This window comes from Hemitrygon akajei, chromosome 2, assembly GCF_048418815.1.
Source record: "Hemitrygon akajei chromosome 2, sHemAka1.3, whole genome shotgun sequence".
Taxonomy (NCBI): Eukaryota; Metazoa; Chordata; class Chondrichthyes; order Myliobatiformes; family Dasyatidae; genus Hemitrygon; species Hemitrygon akajei.
This window is the reverse complement of record NC_133125.1, coordinates 903,144-922,842: the sequence shown is the minus strand read 5'-3', so window position 1 is coordinate 922,842 and position 19,699 is coordinate 903,144. Positions and strand designations below refer to the sequence as shown.

At 44.0% G+C, this 19,699-nt stretch overlaps 1 protein-coding gene across 2 annotated transcripts in view; it reads left to right on the top strand.

Annotated features, from left to right (window-relative positions):
- The window catches only part of LOC140738569 (UDP-glucuronosyltransferase 2A2-like), a 228,066-nt gene that overhangs the window by 187,480 nt on the left and 20,887 nt on the right, over positions 1–19,699 (top strand). The window contains exons 3-5 of one of the 2 annotated variants that reach the window (XM_073066038.1): positions 9,000–9,131; positions 16,077–16,164; positions 18,020–18,239. In XM_073066038.1, coding sequence (XP_072922139.1) covers positions 9,000–9,131; positions 16,077–16,164; positions 18,020–18,239 — 440 coding nt within the window. Of the gene's footprint in view, positions 1–8,999; positions 9,132–16,076; positions 16,165–16,798; positions 17,444–18,019; positions 18,240–19,699 lie in introns of those variants that run through there. The other variant, XM_073066045.1, reaches the window with a different exon arrangement.

Here is a 19,699-nt window from a genome sequence, read left to right as displayed (position 1 = left end):
TGGTAGAGGAGTCTAGGACAAGAGGGCACGACTGCAGGATTGAAGGACGTCCATTTGGAACAGAGATGCAGAGAAATTATTTTAGTCAGAGGGTGGTAAATCTGTGAAATTTTTGCCACGAGCAGCTGTGGAGGCCAAGTCACTGGGTGCATTTAAGGCAAAGATAGATAGGTTCTTGGTTAGCCAGGGCATCAGAGGGTATGGGAGAAGGCAGGGGAGTGTGGATGACTGAAAGAATTGGATCAGCCCGTGATTGAATGGCGGAGCAGACTTGATAGGCTGAATGGCCTACTTTTGGTCCTGTATGTCTTATGGACAGCATTCTAACTTCCCTTAATAGAGTGGCTTTCTGAGCCTTTTAAACATCAGCCCCTTTGGTGTAACTGTGGATTCAGACCCAGTAGGGGAAATGAGAGCAGATTATGAAAGATATTTTCATCATTACTAAGACTATTTGTTTCTTCTTAAATTCCAGTTTGTTAATTGAATCGTATTCTCAAAGTTGTCAAGATGGAGTTCGAACTCTGGACTGTTCACTAGATTACATGATCACTGTGTCCCCTAAATGTGCTATACAACATGGAGTTCAGTGTAAAACAGAATTGTGTTGTAGTCACTTCTGCTTAGATAGATAGATAGATAGATAGATAGATACTTTATTCATCCCCATGGGGAAATTCAACTTTTTTCCAATGTCCCATACACTTGTTGTAGCAAAACTAATTACATACAATACTTAACTCAGTAAAAAATATGATATGCATCTAAATCACTATCTCAAAAAGCATTAATAATAGCTTTTAAAAAGTTCTTAAGTCCTGGCGGTAGAATTGTAAAGCCTAATGGCATTGGGGAGTATTGACCTCTTCATCCTGTCTGAGGAGCATTGCATCGATAGTAACCTGTCGCTGAAACTGCTTCTCTGTCTCTGGATGGTGCTATGTAGAGGATGTTCAGAGTTATCCATAATTGACCGTAGCCTACTCAGCGCCCTTCGCTCAGCTACCGATGTTAAACTCTCCAGTACTTTGCCCACGACAGAGCCCGCCTTCCTTACCAGCTTATTAAGACGTGAGGCGTCCCTCTTCTTAATGCTTCCTCCCCAACACGCCACCACAAAGAAGAGGGCGCTCTCCACAACTGACCTATAGAACATCTTCAGCATCTCACTACAGACATTGAATGACGCCAACCTTCTTAGGAAGTACAGTCGACTCTGTGCCTTCCTGCACAAGGCATCTGTGTTGGCAGTCCAGTCTAGCTTCTCGTCTAACTGTACTCCCAGATACTTGTAGGTCTTAACCTGCTCCACACATTCTCCATTAATGATCACTGGCTCCATATGAGGCCTAGATCTCCTAAAGTCCACCACCATCTCCTTGGTCTTGGTGATATTGAGACGCAGGTAGTTTGAGTTGTACCATATCACAAAGTCCTGTATCAGTTTCCTATACTCCTCCTCCTGTCCATTCCTGACACACCCCACTATGGCCGTGTCATCAGCGAACTTCTGCACATGGCAGGACTCCGAGTTATATTGGAAGTCTGATGTGTACAGGGTGAACAGGACCGGAGAGAGTACGGTTCCCTGCGGCACCCCTGTGCTGCTGACCACCGTGTCAGACCTACAGTCTCCCAACCGCACATACTGAGGTCTATCTGTCAAGTAGTCCACTATCCAATCTACCATGTGAGAGTCTACTCCCATCTCCGTTAGTTTGTGCCTTAAGATCTTGGGCTGGATGGTGTTAAAGGCACTAGAGAAGTCAAGTCAAGTCATTATTATGTGATTATTTACAGATACATCTTAACCCTATCCTAAACCTAACTCCTCTGGATCACGATGCTATGGGTGAAGATTTCTTATTGAAATGATGGCACTTAGAGACACAGCAGTTTATCTGCCTCCCAGGAATGGTGCTAGTTTTAAATTCTTAGAGTGGGTTTCAAAATTCTTTTCAGAGATTTCAGTCAAACAAAGCTCTGCAAATACAGCACTGCTGAACTCTTAGACAAAATTACTTTAAAGCCACTGCCAGCAGAGTGAACAGCGGTGCTCAGCAGACTGGGACTCTACAGACACCAGACTCAGAGACAGCAGCCTGGCCTAGGCAACTCATCTGAGGAAGTGCCAGATGCAGGCTGTGTGAGAGGAAGCATAAACTCAGTAAGAGAGCAGGGGCACTAGCTAGGCTGAGAGCTGAGCTGACCATATTGGTGCTACCATCATTTTAGTTGGCCAACGTTTACTCACTATAAAATAAAATGGACTCATTTAGTCTTAAAATGAATGCACAGAAATATGTGGAAAACTGCTGCATTCTGGTTGCACTGAAATGTGATTGAACAACAATATGCTTGACTTTGATGTTTCAACTCGAATGGATGACTCTGTTCATGCAGACAGGAACTCCCTGTCAGGGAAGTCCAAACCATAAGACCATAGGTATAGGAGTAGAATTAGGCTATTCGGCTCATCGAGTCTGCTCTGCCATTTTATCATAGCTGATCCAATTTTCCTCTCAAACTCAATCTTCTGCCTTCTCCTCTACCTTTTTATGCCCTGACCAATCAAGAATCTATCGACCTCTGCCTAAAATATACATAAAGATGGCCCCCACAGCTGCCTGACGCAAATAATTCCATAGATTTGCCACCTCTGGCTAAAAAAATTCTTCTTTGCCTCCATTCTAAAAGGACACCCTTTTATTCTGAGGTTGTGTCCTCTGGTCTTAGACTCTCCCACCATAGGAAACATCCTCTCTATCAAGGCCTTTCACCACACAGCCAGGTAGAATCTGTGTATAAACATAGGTTGGTGCACAAACTCATCTGTATTTAGCAGTTACTGTTCTGGGCAATTGAACATCTTACAATTATATGTCAGCTACATTACCTGCTCAGGGAGTTCACTGTTGTGTTCATCACCACTGCCTACATTCCCCCAAGTGCAAACACCAAGGATGCACTGGGAGAACTTTACAGTACCATCAGCTCTCTACAAAACAAGCATCCAGACAGTCTCTTCACAAATGCAGGAGACTTCAATCATGTTCACCTGCAGAGCATTTTCCCCAAATTCCATCAACACATCACCAGGGCCATGAGGGAAACAAACAGACTATGTTTATACAAGCAGACCCAGTATTTACAGAGCCATCCCATGCCCTCATCTCCATCATGTTAATTCAACTGAAAATGTTGAAAATGGAATAATCAGTCAAGAAGACCATCACTGTACAGTTTAATGAAGCACCTTCTATGCTCAGGACTATTTTGAACTGACTAAATGGCAGATGTTCGAGGAGGCCACCACAATACGGAGAAGATACAGACCTTGAGGAAAATGCCTCATCTGTCACCAGCTACAGCAGACAATGTTGGTATTCAAGAACAGTCATCTCACAGCCCAACCAGAAGTTCTGACTGAATGCAGAGGTGTGCTACTGACTAAGAGCCCAGGACAATGCTTTTAGGACAGAACAGCTCTCAGAGCAGTCAGGAGAAACCTCATTGTAGTCATCAAGAGAGAAAAGGCCACATATGCACAAAACATTTAGGAATATCTGTCCAATAATGGTCCCTGGCATCAAGGGACAGGATGTTTCCCATGATGGGACAGTCTCGCACAAGAGGGCACAGCCTCAGGATCAAGGGGCATCCATTTAAAATAGAGATGCAGAAAAATTTCTTTCGTCAAAGGGTGGTAAATTTGTGGAATATTTACCACAGGCAGCTGTGGAGGCCAGGTCATTGGGTGTCTTTAATTCAGAGCTGGATAGGTTCTTGATGGACACGGCATCAAAGGTTACGGGGAGAAGGCCAGGGAGTGGAGCTCAAGAGGGGAAAAAAGGATCAACCATGATTGAATGACGGAGCAGACTCGATGGGCCAAATGGGCTAATTCTGCTCCTATGTCTTATGGAAATCTCCACTCCAGAAGCAGTGGCTCATCAACCTCACCTCAAGCCCATCACTCACAGGCTGAGATCCTACTCCTACTGGGAAGGGACATCATACAGGTACACAAAGTATTCAAGCAATGTAATGGGGCTCCAGATACTTCCCTTGTAGAGCAGTTAGCACTTAGGTGGGTTCTAGTAGAAGACTTCTGCCTGGGGAGTGCACGTAATCCCTCATTTTTGAATGTTTTCAGAACTAGCATTCTAGAAAAAGGACACACCAGCCTCAAGACTTTTTGCCTTAGCAGTATCCATGTCAAGAAGACCTCAGTCAGTCCCATCAGCCTCCCATCTCTCCCACCTTGACTAGCAACAGAAGTTTGACAAGCAATACAGCAAGCGTGGGTGAATCTGTCTTTGTCCATACAAAGGATGAGTACAAAACAACTACTTCAATGGATGACCTTACTTACCTGAGGGTGGTGGATAATGGATTCCATCAAGAAAGCTCAAACAGCTGAATGACATCACTACATTTCCCTCATCCTCAACAATGCCTCCCAAGCAACCATGAGCAAGCAAGGAGCAGCTGTCCTGCTCAAGCAACATCCTGAAAGTACTTAGGAAGAAAACGAACAGTATAAATGGAAAACTGAACTATTGGAAAATTATTGAAATATGAACTCTGGTTACAGATCTATAAAAGCTAAGACAATATTTTGTTTGTACAGATTCTAAACTTGTTTTGAGCTCTGTTGTATATTTGATATGATACAGTTGACTTATTTCAAAGTCATTTTAATTCCACTTCCCATTCTTATTCCAATATGTCAATCCATGGCCTCCTCCCCTGTCATGATAAGGCCACACTTAGGTTGGAGGAACAGCATCTTATATTGTATCTGTGTAGCCTCCAACCAGATGGCATGAACACCAATCGAACTTGTAGTAATGCCCCGCCCCTCACCTTCACCATTCCCTTTTCCTTCTCCTGCCTTATCTCCTTGTCTACCCATTGCCTCCCTCTAGTGCTCCTCCCCCTTTTTCTCTCTTCCATGGGCTTCTGTTCTCTCCTATTGGACTGCTTCTCCAGCCCTGTATCTCTTTCACCAATGAACTTCTCAGCTCCTTACTTCATCCCTTCCCCTTCAAGTTTCACCTATCTCCTTGTGTTTCTCTCTCTCCACCCCCACCGTTTAAATCTACCCCTCAGCTTTTTTTCTCCAGTCCTGCCAAAGGGTCTCAGCCCAAAACATCAACTGTGTGCACACTTTTCCATAGATGCTGCCTGGCCTTCTGGGTTCCCCCAGCATTTTGTGTGTGTTGCGTATTTCAAAGATTGGGTTAGTGATCCCTTGTGAAAGACAGAATTTTACTTCTGTATTGCAAATCCAGTTGATGGCCTTATTATTCTTTAATATTTGACAACGCTGCTCCATTGCTCAGGACCGTTGACACTAATAGATTTCATGTTTTTTTTTGGGAAAGACCTGGGTTCAGTTGGTGGCATCTTTTACAGATACCAGGCGGAGTGACTTGGATTGTTATTTTATTTCTAATTACTAGATCTTGTTGCTTAATTGTAAGTACATAGCAGTCATTGATTACACATCATTGCATTGTTAAGCAATTAGCCTTCACTGCCAGGTTGGCCATTATATAGATAGAAACATGGAAATCTACAGCGCAATACAGGCCCTTCAGCCCGCAATGCTGTGCCGAACATGTCCTTAACTGAGAAATTACTATGGTTACCCATAGCCCACTATTTTTCTAAGCTCCATGTACCCATCCAGGAGTCTCTTAAAAGACCCTATCATATCCTCCTCCACCACCTTTGCCGGCAGCCCATTCTATGTACTCACCACTCTCCGTGTAAAAAACTTATCCCTGACTTCCCCTCTGTACCTGCTTCCAAACACCTTAAAACTTTGTCCTCTTGTGTTAGCCATTTCAGCCCTGGGGAAAAGCCTCTGACTATCCACACGATCAATGCCTCTCATCACCTTATACACCTCTATCAGGTCACCTCTCATACTCTGTCGCTCCAAGGAGAAAAGGCTGAGTTCACTCAACCTATTCTCATAAGGCATGCTCCCCAATCCAGGCAACGTTCTTGTAAATCTCCTCTGCACCCTTTCTACAGTTTCCACATCCTTCCTGTAGTGAGGGAACCAGAAATGAGCACAGTACTCCACGTGGGGTCTGACCAGGGTTCCATACAGCTGTAACATTACATCTCGGCTCTTGAACTCAGTCCATGGTTGATGAAGGCAATGCACTGTATGCCTTCTTAACCACACAGTCAACTTGTGCAGCAGCTTTGAGTGTCCTATAGACCTAGACCCCAAGATCCCTCTGAATCTCCACACTGCCAATAATATATTCTACCATCATATTTGACCTACCAAAATTAACTACCTCACACATATCTGGGTTGAACTACATCTGCCACTTCTCAGCCCAGTTTTGTATGCTATCGATGTTCCGCTGTAACCTCTGACAGCCCTCCACACTATCCACAATACCCCCAAACTTTGTGTCATCAGCAAATTTACTAACTCATCCCTCCACTTCCTCATACAGGTCTTTTATAAAAATCACAAAGAGAAGGGGTCCCAGAACAGATCCCCGAGGCACACCATTGGTCATCAAACCTCTATCTAGGTTTTAATGAGATCCCCCCGTCCTTCTAAATTCAATGTGTACCAACTTAGAGCTATCAAACGTTCCTTGTATGATAACCTTTTCAATCCTAGAATCATCCTTGTGAACTCCTCTGAACCTTCTCCAATGCCAGCACATCTTTTCCTAGATGAGGAGCCCAAAACTATACTCAACGTGAGACCTCACCAGTGCCTTATAAAGCCTCACCATCACATCCCTGCTCTTGTATTCCAGACTTATTGAAATGAATGCTCACACTGCATTTCATTTGCCTTTCTCACCACCGACTCAGCCTGTTGTCCAGACGTTTGTCATACTCAGTGAGCATGGGGAGAGCTAAACGAGTCTTCATTGTTGCAGACTTCAAGAGAAAACGCAGTGGTATAGCCAACATTGCTGCCTCATTCCTGGACAAGCTAAATGTTTTTTACGCTCGATTCAAGATTGGTAGGACTGAAGTGCATAGAACATAGGCTCCCAAGGAGAGCTGCTGATGAGCCCTGCACCTTGATTATTAATTAGGCTGAAGTACATCGAATATTCCAATGTGTCAACAGCCACAAGGTAGCAGGGCAGGACGGCATCCCAGGGTGCATCCTCAAAGTATATGCAGAACAGCTGGCCGATGTACTTACAGATATTTTTAATCTCTCCCTCTCCCAGTGTGGAGTGCCCTCCTGTTTCAAATCGTCCATCATTGTCCCTGTACCTAAAAAGACCAAGGTAACACGTCTGAACGACTGGCGCCCTGTCACACTCACCTCAATTATAAGCAAATGCTTTGAGAGGCTGGTTAAAGACTACATCTGCAGCATGCTACCACCCACACTGGACCCCCTACAATTTGCCTACCAATGGAACCGATCTACCAGTGATGCAATAGCCACAGCAATACACACCGCCCTCACTCAGCTGGAGAAGAGGGATGCCTATGTTAGAATGCTGTTCCTGGACTACAGTTCAGCATTCAACACCATAATTCCCTCAAGATTTAACAGGAAGCTCAGAAACCTCGGCCTGCACTCCACCTTGTGCAGCTGGATCCTGGACTTCCTATCGGATCACCGACAGGTGGTAATGATGGGCTCTCAGAGGCACCTCTGCCCCTCTGACTCTGCCCCCCACGGTTGTGTCCTGAGGCCCCTCCACTACTCCCTTTACATTCATGACTGTGCTGCCACACGCAGCTCCAATCTGCTGATTAATTTCACAGACGACGTGACTTTGATCAGCCTTACTTCTAGTGGTGATGAGACAGCTTACAGAAGAGAGGTTTACACCCTCATTCAGTAGTGCCAGGATAAAAAACTCTCTCTCAGTGTCCAAAAAACAAAAGAGCTGATTGGGGATTACAGAAGGAATGTAGACAGGCTTGCCCCGATCAACATCAATGTGTCTGCAGTTGAGAGGGTGAGTAGTTTCAAGTTCCTCGGTATACACATCACCGAAGATCTCACCTGGACTGTACACACTGGCTTTATGGCAAAAAAAAGCACAACGGCGTCTCTTCCACCCCAGACGACTGAAGTGGTTTGGCATGAATCCCCAGATCCACAAGACCTTCTATAGGGGCACCATTGAGAACATCCTGACTGACTGTATCACCGTCTGGTACGGGATCTGCACCAACCTTGATCATTGGGCACTGCAGAGAGTGGTACGGACAGCCCAGTGCTTCTATGGATGGGAACTTCCTTCCAGTGAGGACATTTACAGCAGCATTTGCAGAAAGAAGGCCTAGAAGATCATCCAATCACCCCAACCATAAACTTTTTAAGGTGCTTCCATCTGGCAAATGGTACCGCAGCATTAAAGCCAAAACCAACAAGCTTCAGGACAGCTTCTTTCTACAAGCCATTAGACTTGTAAATTCACATGTCTGTACGTTGTGATGGAGTCATAGCACAGAGATTTTACTTCCTCATTGTGGGATGCATGTAAGATTTAAATAAATTCAAATACAAAACATTAGGTGTTTAACAGTCTTGTTTTTTAATGGGATCTATTGGGTATCCTTGTTTTGTTGCTGCCTGTAAGGAGATGAATTTCAGGTTGTATATAGTCTACATACTTTGATAATAAATGTACTTTTGAACTTTAGTTTCCACATTCTTTACAGCTCATTTTGATTCTGGTGAACCACCCTCAGGAAAGAATAGTAGCAAAACCTCAAATCATTAAGTACAGTAATCTAAAGAGTGGGGGGAATTAGTTTAATGATGGAATTAGTACCATGATGTCAGTGGTGAGATGCTGATCTGCAAAGACCATAGTCAGCTGAATGTTTACTTCTCTGAAATTCTCCTTGGCTGCTGCTTTCTTCTCTGGAAGGTTTTGGGCCAAAAGCCCATTTGTGAAAGGGTCCCATGTCATTTGAAAGTCCTCGGTGTGTGATACCTCTGTGTGACTTGATAATTCATTGTTTTACAGGAGATGGAAGAATTTGTTCAGAGCTCAGGGGAGCATGGGATTGTGATATTTTCCCTGGGCTCCTTTGTAAAGAACCTTACTGATGAAAAGGCCAATTTACTTGCTGAAGCACTTGGGCAAATTCCACAAAAGGTTTGTTTACTTTTAAATTCTGCATCCAGTTTTTGTCAAAGTGAGATTAAAACTGGGAAAATGAGGTTAAAACCTAGAGTTGTTTGATGCTGGTGTCACTAACTCTGGTACCTTGATTTATCTATAGTCTAAATCTCAATTTGTAAAAAAAAATCAATTTTTGTGAGTTTCCTTTCTGACTAAGAATATAAAAGTTAAATATTATGGATGCTGGAAACCTGAATTAAAATGTTATTTTTACTTCTTTTGGGGCAGTCCCTTGAGATTGAGGAAGATTTACTTCAAACCTGGTTCATTGGGTTGTGGAGAGACTGATGCGGCCAATGTGTGAATATTCACCTCTCTGAATTTCTCCTTGGTTGCTGCTTTCTTCTCTGGAAGGTATTAAGCTGGAGGAAGTTGATGTCGAACAAGAGGGTCATTTTATGGGATGCTCATTCTATCACATTTATAGGGTTATGTGCTCTTGATGTGTAGACTTGAGTTGGTCAAGAGATACCAAGGCCCTGGTTAAGAAAAAGGAGGTATATAGCAGGTATAGGCAGGAGGGAACAAATGTGGTACTTATGGATTATAAGAAATGCAAGAGAACGCTTAAGAATGAAATTGGGTGGGCTAAAAGAAGACATGAGTTTGTTCTAACGGACAAGGTTAAGGAGAATCCTAAAGGCTTCTACAGATATGTTCAGAGCATTGGAACAGCAAGGGACAAAATTAGTTTTCTGTAAAATCAGAGTGGTCATCTATGCATGGAGCTAAAAGAGGTGGGGGAGATCTTAAATTGAATTTTTGAAACTGCATTTACTGAGGAGATGGCACAGAATACACTCACAACACGCTGGAGGAACTCAGCAGGTCAGGCGGCATCCGTAGAAACGAACGTTTTGGGGGTCTTGGCCCTAAAAGCTGACTGTTCGTTTCCACGGATGCTGCCCAAACTGAGTTCCTCCAGTGTGTTGTGCATTTTGCTTTGACCCCTAGCACCTGCAGAGTATTTTGTGGCACAGAATATATAGCTGTGAGACAAAGTGGTTTTGAGGTCATCACTATCCAGATATCAGAGGAGATGATGTTTGCTGGCTTGAGGAAAATTAAAGTGGATAAATCCCAGGGCCCTGTGGGAGGTTAATACAGACATTACAAGACCCTAGCAGAGATATTTAAAATGTCCTTAACCACAGGAGAGGGGTTGAGGACAGAAGGATAGCTAATATTGTTATATGATTTAAGAAAGACTCTAAGGAAGGAAATTATAGGCCAATGAGCCTGACTTTGGTTATTGGAAGGTATTCGAAGGGACAGGATATAGCCCTCAGAATACCTTCCAACAATCAAAGTCAGGCTCACTGACCTATTATAGAAATATTTCGATAGACATGGCCTAACTAACTATAACCAACAAGGCTTCATGTGTGGTAGGTCATGTCTAACCAAAAGTAAAGTGTTTTTCGAGGAAGTTACTAGGAAAGTTGATCAAAGCAAGGCTATGGAATTTGTCTACGTGGACTTCAGCATGGCCTTTGACAAAGCCTGCATGGGAAGTTGGTCAAGGAGAGTCAGGTCACTTGGCATTCCAGATAAGGTAGTAAATTGGATTTGACATTGGCTTTGCAGGAGAAGCCAGAGAGTGATAGTAGATGGTTGTCTCTGACTGCAGGGATGTGACTAGTGGAGTGCTGCAGGGATCAGTGCTGGGTCCATTGTTGTTTGTTGTTTGATCTGGATGATAGTGTGGTTAACTGGATCAGCAAGTTTGCAGATGACACCAAGATTGTGAGTGTAGTGGACAGTGAGGAAGGCTATCAAAACTTGCAGAGCATTCTGTCTGGATTCATAATGGTTTGGTGTAGCAACTGCTCTGCATGTGACCTCAAGAGACACAACTCAACACAGAAATCAACCTCTCCTCCATGGACTCTCTGCGTTACTTATTGCTTCAGTAAAGCAGCCAGCATCATCAAAGACTCCATCCATCCCAGATATCTACTCACCCATCCATCCCAGATATCCACTCTCCCATCCATCCCAGATATCCACTCACCCATCCATCCCAGATATCCACTCTTCCATCCAGAAGGAGACACAAAAGCTTGAAGGTCTCATGGACACCTTCTACACCACTGTTAGAAGTGTAGTAATAGTTTCCCAGTATGATTTTGACCTCACGACCTACCTTGTTATGATCTTGCACCTTATTGTTTACCTGTACTGTGGCTGTTACATTTCATTATGCATTGTTCTTGTTTTACCTTGTTCTTCCCAATACAGATCTGATTTGTATGAATGGTATGCAAGAAAGGCTTTTCACTCTACCTCAGAATCAGAATCAGGTTTAGTATCACTGGCAAATTCAAGAAATTTGTGGTTTTGCAGCAGTACATTGCATCATCATCATTATAGAGAATTAGATGGGTTCTGTGCCCACCCTTACTGAACTAGCTTTGTTCAATTTTCAGCTGTATTTCCCCTCTTTCTTCAGGGGGTCTCTCTTTTGTATCATCATCATCATCATCATCATCATGTGCCGTGCCGTATGATGTGGGTGATCGTGGTCTTTGACAATGATCGTTCTTGGTAAATTTTTCTACAGAAGTGGTTTGCCATTTCCTCCTTCTGGTCAGTGTCTTTACAGTCAGGTGACCCCAGCCATTATCAATACTCTTCAGAGACTGTCTGCCTGGTGTTAGTGGTTGCATAACCAGGACTTCTGATAGGCATCAGCTCATACGACCATCCACCACCTGCTCCCGTGGTTTCAGGTGACTCTGATTGGGGGGGGGGGGGGGGGGGTGGCTGCTAAGCAGGTGCTACACCTTGTCCAAGGGTGACCTGCAGGATAGCAGAGGAAAGGAGCGCCTTACACCTCCTTTGGTAGAGATGTTTGTCCAACCCACCGTGCTAAGTTGCAATGCATATTTTTTTAAAACATCTATGAATTACAGTAAGAAATACATTTCTAAAAGTGAAACTAAATAATTATTGCAAAAAGAGAGCAACGCCTTATGTGGATGTTCTGGATGCTAGGCAGGCTAGTGCCCATGATAGAGCTGGCTGAGTTTTCAACTTTGTGCAGCTTCTTCCAACCCTGTGCAATGACCCCTCCATGCCAGAGGGGATGCAACCAGTTAGAGTGCTCTCCACGGTACACCTGTAGAATTTCAGTAATCGTGACAATAATAAACCGATTCCAATTATTATCCCTTTGGCCCTTCCAGTCCATGCTGACCATGATGCCCACTGAGATAACCCCAGATTCTTGTGTTTGGTCCTCTAAGCCCCACCTCCAATTACCCATCCACGTGTTTCTGAAATGCTGCCCCTGTACCGGCCTCAACCACTTCCCCTGGCAAATCTTTCAGGCATTTGTACCTTCTGTCCAATGGAAGAGGAAGAAGAGAGAATGACTGGGTATTGCAAGAATTTCAGTGGGGTTATTTAATTCAGATTTTAATGAACTGTAGTATGATGTGCAGCTAGGGACAGAAAGGAAGATTGGTTGAAGATGTTACCAAGTTGAAAGCACTAAGTAAAATTTGCAACCTTTTAAATTCGGTGTTGTGAGATGGATTTATGTGTTTGACATGCTCAAGAGAGCACATAGAAAGGCCAGCAGCATGGAGGGATCATTAATAACAATAATATACAAAATGGTTTCATGCATGGCATTGGCAGGCTGTTCTTCAGATGTTGCAAGTCCATTCAGAGGGAAAATTACAGGCTGTATGAATACCATGGTAGGAAGGTGCATGGGCGTATGGACCAGGAGCTTTGAGTGGCTGCCCTAGAAATTGTCTGGTATCAGAATGCCCACTCAAGGTAGCCTGATGTTTTAACTGACATCCCAGAGATGAATATTGCATCAGTATGTTGGTCCCTGAAGGAAGCAATAGTCAGAAAGGACAAATGTCTTTGTTCACCTTGCTTGCAAAGAGGTAAAGGTCAACTAATCACTTGACAGGAAATCGGGATCTTAGGGCTAGAGCTGAGTATGTTAATGGAATTTGTAGAAGGTGTTATCACTAATATATTAGCAGTCTGCTTGTCAACTTACATTGACACTGCTGCCCTGTGAGTGTGAGTGAGGGTAAGCTGGTCTGATGGAAGGCTTCCCATGTTACAGGAGGCAGATTGTTAGATTGTGATTAAAGACAGAAGTGTCCAATTACCAATAATAGGATAGAGCTGTGGACCTGATCATGGGCTTTGACTGGATGGAGTCTCATGAACTGAGAGGCAGTGCACAGCAAAGCATTGAATTGTTGGGCAGAGTCAGAAGCTGAAGCAGCCTCTTCTGCAGGAAGCTGGTTCACAGCTTCAAAGTTCATTTATTATCTAAGTATACAACTCTGAAATTCTTCTTCTCCAGATAGCCGTGAAGCCAAGAAAGAAAAATGTGGTAGCACAATCATCAACCTCAAATCCCTCCTCCCTGCACAAAAAAACAAACAAAAATGGAACAGGCACACCAATCTGCAAACCCCCCTCTCCTGTACACAAAAAAAAGTAAGATCGGGGGGTGGGGGAAACACAGAATATAAAAACTGTCAGACTAAAAAAAGTGTCTATAGTCCAAGTCCATATCCAAAATGCAGAAAACCTTGGTAATATTCTCTGGGCACAGTAGCAGGACTTTCCCTCTGCTGCAGCAGAGTGATCCACCAGCAATCAAAAGGCAGTCTCCCCTCTCTGGTAGCAGAGCAATCTCACCAGTGATCAAAAGGCAGGCAGCTGGCACTCAGTTTCTGTATTCACCTTGTTGCTTTAATCAGTGAACAATGGAAGCTTTAATCATTCTGCCTCCTGGAATCCTCTTAGATTCTCACTAAAACACCCAAATGATCTCCAAACTGCAAATCACAGTCCCAGGATCACATTCAAGAAGAAAAACAAACATTAAAAACATAAAAGAAGTGAAATATATGGTTTCATGATCTATCCAGAAGATGTTGACCGAAGCAGAATTGTACACAGGAGCTTTAATAGCATTGGCATCACACAACCCACTTGAGAAGTACAACATACTGAACTTAGATGTGGCTACCTTGATTCATGTTCATGGGTCAAACAAGGTGACTAGGGAGAATGAGGAAACAATAGCCTCTGCTCCATTATCTGAGGAAGCAAAGTGAAGCAATGTCTGGGAAAGAGGTTTTCTGTTTGTTTCCCAAGGAACCTCAGCACAATATTAAACAATAAATATTCTGTAGTAATAATTTCTGTACACTGCAACCTTTTCTAAAATTCTGCTTCTCAGGCCTCAGCGTAATTTCAAATTAACATTGAATTGCAAACGTACCCAGATCTTTCACATCATTTGAGGAGTATATCTCCATTTTCAAAGAAAACATGTCCAAATCTCATTAAGTGTAATATTTATACATTTAATCGTGAAAGTAGAGATTTAGGTTGATGAATAGAATGTAGAACATAGAACAGTCCAGAACAGGAATAGGACCCAATACAATTAGTAATCACGAGGAAATCTGTAGATGCTGGAAATTCAAGCAAAGCACTCAAAATGCTGGTGGAATGCAGCAGGCCAGGCAGCATCTATAGGGAGAAGCAATGTCGACGTTTCGGGCCGAGACCCTTCGTCAGGACTAACTGAAAGGAAAGATAGTAAGAGATTTGAAAGTAGGAGCGGGAGGGGAAATGCAAAATGATAGGAGAAGACCGGGGGGGTGGGGTGAAGCTGAGAGCCAGAAAGGTGATTGGCAAAACGGATACAGAGCGAGAGAAGGGAAAGGATCATGGGACGGGAGGCCTAGGGAGAAAGAAAGTGGGAGGGGAGCACCAGAGGGAGATGGAGAACAGGCAGAGTGATGGGCATCTGCTCTCAGGATGAGGCTTTTCATTCCAGGATGAAGGAGATGTCCTCTTTTTTTAAACAAAGGGGCTTCCCTTCTTCCAGCATCAACTCTGCTCTCAAATGCATCTCTCCCATTTCCCGCACATCTGCCCTCACCCCATCCGCCCACCACCCCACTCGGGATAGGATCCCCCTTATCCTCACCTATCAACCCACCAGCCTCCGGATCCAACGTATAATTCTACGTAACTTCCGCCACCTGCAATGGAATCCCATTACCAAGCACAACTTTCCCTCCCCCCCTTTCTGCATTCCGCAGACCCCCTTGTCCATTCATTTCCCCCTCATCCATTTCCACCGATCTCCCTCCTGGCACTTATCCTTGCAAACGGAACAAGTGCTACACCTGCACTTACACTTCCTCCCTCACCACCATTCAGGGCCCCAGACAGTCCTTCCAGGTGAGGCGACACTTCACCTGTGAGTCGGCTGGTGTGGTATACTGCGTCCGGTGCTCCCAGTGTGGCCTTTTATATATTGGTGAGACCCGATGCAGACTGGGAGACCGTTTCGCTGAAGACCTACGCTCTGTCCGCCAGAGAAAGCAGGATCTCCCAGTGGCCACACATTTTAATTCCACGTCCCATTTCCATTCTGATATGTCTATCCATGGCCTTCTCTACTGTCAAGATGAAGCCACACTCAGGTTGGAGGAACAACACCTTATATACCGGCTGGGTAGCCTCCAACCTGATTGCATGAACATTGACTTCTCCAACTTCTGTTAATGCCCCTCCTCCCCTTCTTACCCCATCCCTGATATATTTAGTTTATTTGTGTTTTCCCCCCTCCCTTTTTTTCTTTCCCTCTCTGCTCATCACTCTGCCTGTTCTCCATCTCCCTCTGGTGCTCCACTCCCCCTTTCTTTCTCCCTAGGCCTCCCGTCCCATACAGCGGTATTCTACAATTGTGACTTCTTCCTCTCCTGCACCACCACTGAACATGGCAGCCAGTGCATTTGCAGTCTCTGTTACAGATACCAGATGCACTTCCAAGAATACATATACCTTTTCAGCTGCCAATCCCCTAAGTACCATATCATATGCAGGTTTTCTATTCATTCTCCTATCTTTTAGGTTATCTGGAGATACGCTGGAAAAAAACCAAGGGCACTGGCATCTAATACAAAGTTGTATGATTGGCTTCCTCAGAATGACTTACTTGGTAAGAGCCTGAGTATTGTGTGTGTGTGTATATATATATATATGTAGGCCAGGGTATTGTGTACATATATATTTATTTATTTATGTGGGCCTGCAGTAGAGACAGGATATCTGGAACGCTCTGTCAGGGGTGGGTATTAGAAGCAGAGTTATTCTCAGTGCTTAAGACATGTCTGGATGAGTTATTTGCCAAGTGCTGGAAAATGGGATTAATACAGATGGGTGTCCATGGGTCAGATCGGATGTGGTGGGCTATGAACAGATGGGTGTCTATGGGTCTGATTGGATGTGGTGGGCTATGAACAGATGGGTCTCCAAGGGTCAGGCTGGATGTAGTGGGCTTCATGATTCAATGACTCAAACAGTCCCTTTTGCTATAGTGTAATAAATGTCTCATTAGCGAATGAACTCAAAACCTTGCAAGGTATACAATGACATACTGTTATGTGTGATGAGAAAACCAGCTGGAGATGGGGTCCAGAGTTGACCCCCCTGTGAACTATGCTGCTAACGAGAGAGAGAGATGAAGGGGGGGAGGCATCCTGTTGCAGATGGGAGAGAGAGAGAGAGACAAGGATTAAAATGGATGATTTAGTATTATGGCTTCTTCACTAATTGTTGACTTTAACGCCAAGGACATTTGGCCTGTCTGTGTGGATCTCTGCTGACACAGCAGAGTGATACCAGGTGCCTGCTGAGACAGGAGGGAGTGGCCAGTTTGATGGACATGGAGTTGATGGATGGCTGGTACCCCGGCTGGGGAGATAAAAGACGGGTCTGCTGAGACAGCAGCAGACATGCCATGAGACACTGCAAGAGTGTTGTGCACCCACAGGAAGGTGGGGGCTTGGAGGACCGAGTCAGGAGATCGGTCACAAAGCTCACAGTGTGATGGCAGGACAGGTGGGGGCTTGTATGTGTGTCCACTCACGCCAGAGTGACGAGTCCACCACGGAAGAACGGTCCAGCCGAGAACGGAGGGGTCATAACCGAATGACCACATCAGTACAACGGAACAAGAAGACAACGGAAGGTTTGCCTGCTGCAGCTGCTCACATCTCGCTCTCTCTCTCTCTCTCTCTCTCTCTCTCTAACGTCACAATAGCAACTACCTCGACTTAAACTGAACTGAACTGAACTCTGCATTATCTTAAGACTATTCATTTACCCCTAGACTTTGATAGAGCTTGGTTTTGATTCTTAGTTCTACCCTTCTGTATTTATCATTGCTAACCTGGTTTATATGTATATTTGCATTTTTGATACTGTATTACTTAGTTTACTAATAAACACCTTTAGTTACAGTACCACCAGACTCCTACGTATCATTCCATTTCTGCTGGTTTGGTAACCCGGTCACAGGGTACATGACAATACCATAATGAGTATGTGGTCTTGTAGTTTTGTTACTGGACCACCAAGTATAGCTCAGAACCATTGATCCAGAATGAACAGATTGATCACACCACGATAGCTGGGGAATTCAAATTTACTCTGAGTGATTAAATTTTTAAAATCCAGAATTTGAAAATATACAGTCTAAGTTATAATTATTCCCAGCACTATAGTTGTTGTAAAATTTCATCAGGTCCATGTAGGGAGGGGGATTTGCCTTCTTCCTCAGACAGGTCTGTATGTTACATCAGATTCAACATCACAAACGTTAACTCTCATTGAAGTTCAGGATTGATTAGAGATGGACAGTAACTCCTGGCAATGCTGGTAACATCTACACACATGAACAAATAAATACTACAAAGGCTTTTTTATAATAATGAACACCATCCAATCAGTAGCCCATCAGATCGGAAGTTATGGGGTTCAATTTGTGGTCTTTATTTTCTATGCTTTTCTAGGGCATCCCAAGACCAGAGCTTTCATCACTCATGGTGGTACCAACGGGATATATGAAGCTATCTATCATGGCGTACCCCTGGTTGGTATTCCTCTGTTTGGCGATCAGCCTGATAACTTGGCTCACATGAAAGTAAAGGGGGTTGCTGTGGTCCTTAATTTTGCCACATTACGTGCACAGGATTTGGTTGATGCTCTTAACACTGTGATCAATGGAACAAGGTAAGAATAAAACACTGCGAGGAAGCACATTAAACATTATTGTAGAATATGGTGCATTGGCCTACCTGACAGAAAACTGTGCAAGGGCCTGAGACACACACTCAACACTTCTGAAAGTGCTTCTTCCCCTCTGCCATCAGACTGCTGAACAGACAATGAACCCATGAACACTACCTTGGTAATTTTCTCCCTCTTTCTGCACTACTTATTTTTCATGTTTTATTGTTCTACAACATTGAATCACAGTGGATTTAATTTTTTTTTACACTGATCAATAGAACAGACTCGTGTCAAAGAGAAAACAACTGTTCTAAATTTATTACAATTATTAAAAACAAAATAATTAATTGCATAATTACTCACCCCTTTCAAGTCAGTATTCATTAGATGCACCTGTGGTAGCAATTACAGCCTTGAGTCTGTGTGGATAGGTCTCTATCACTTTTGCACATCTGGATTCTGCAATTTCTAGTCTAGACACAAATTCTCAATTGGATTGAAGTCTGGGCTCTGACTTGGCCGCTCCAGGACATTGACTTTGTTGTTTTTAAGACATTCCTGTGTAGCTTTGGCTTTATCTTTGGGGTCATTGTCTTGCTGGAAAACAAATCTTCTCCCAAATTGCAGTTCTCCTGCAGACTGCATCAGGTTTTCCTCCAGGATTTCCCTGTGTTTTGCTGCATTCATTTTGCCCTCAACCTTCACAAGCCTTCCATGGCCTGCTGCAGTGAAGCATCCCTGCAGCATGATGCAGCCACCACCATGCTTCATGGTAGGGATAGTATGATTTTGATGATGTGTTTGGCTTACGACAAACATAACATTTAGTCTGACGGCTAAAAGGCTCAATTTTGGTTACATCAGGCCATAGAATGTTCTTCCAGCTGACTTCAGAGTCTCCCACATGCCATCTGGAAAACTCTAGCCAAGATTTCATGCAAGTTTTTTCAACAGTGGCTTTCTCTTTGCCACTCTCCAATAAAGCTGTGACTGGTGAAGCACCCGGGCAACAGTTGTTGTATGCACAGTCTCTTCCATCTCAGCCACAGAAGCTTGTAACTCCTCCAGAGTTGTCATAGGTCTCTTGGTGGCCTCCCTCACTAGTTCCCTTCTTGCACGGTCACTCAGTTTTTGAAGATGGCCTGCTCTAGGCAGATTTACAGCTGTGCTGTATTCTTTCCATTTCTTGATGATTGACTTAACTGTACTCCAAGGGATATTCAGTGACTTGGAAATTTTCTTGTATTGATCTCCTCACTTGTGTTTTTCAATAACCTTTTCGCAGAGTTGCTTGGAGTGTTCTTTTGTCTTCGTGGTGTAGTTTTTGCCAGGATACTGACTCACCAGTAGTTGAATCCTTCCTCTCCCCCCCTCCCCATCCACTCTCCCCACACCCCACTCCCCAACTCCCCAACACCCTGCTCCCCACTCTCACCTCTCCACCTCTCCTTCCACTACCC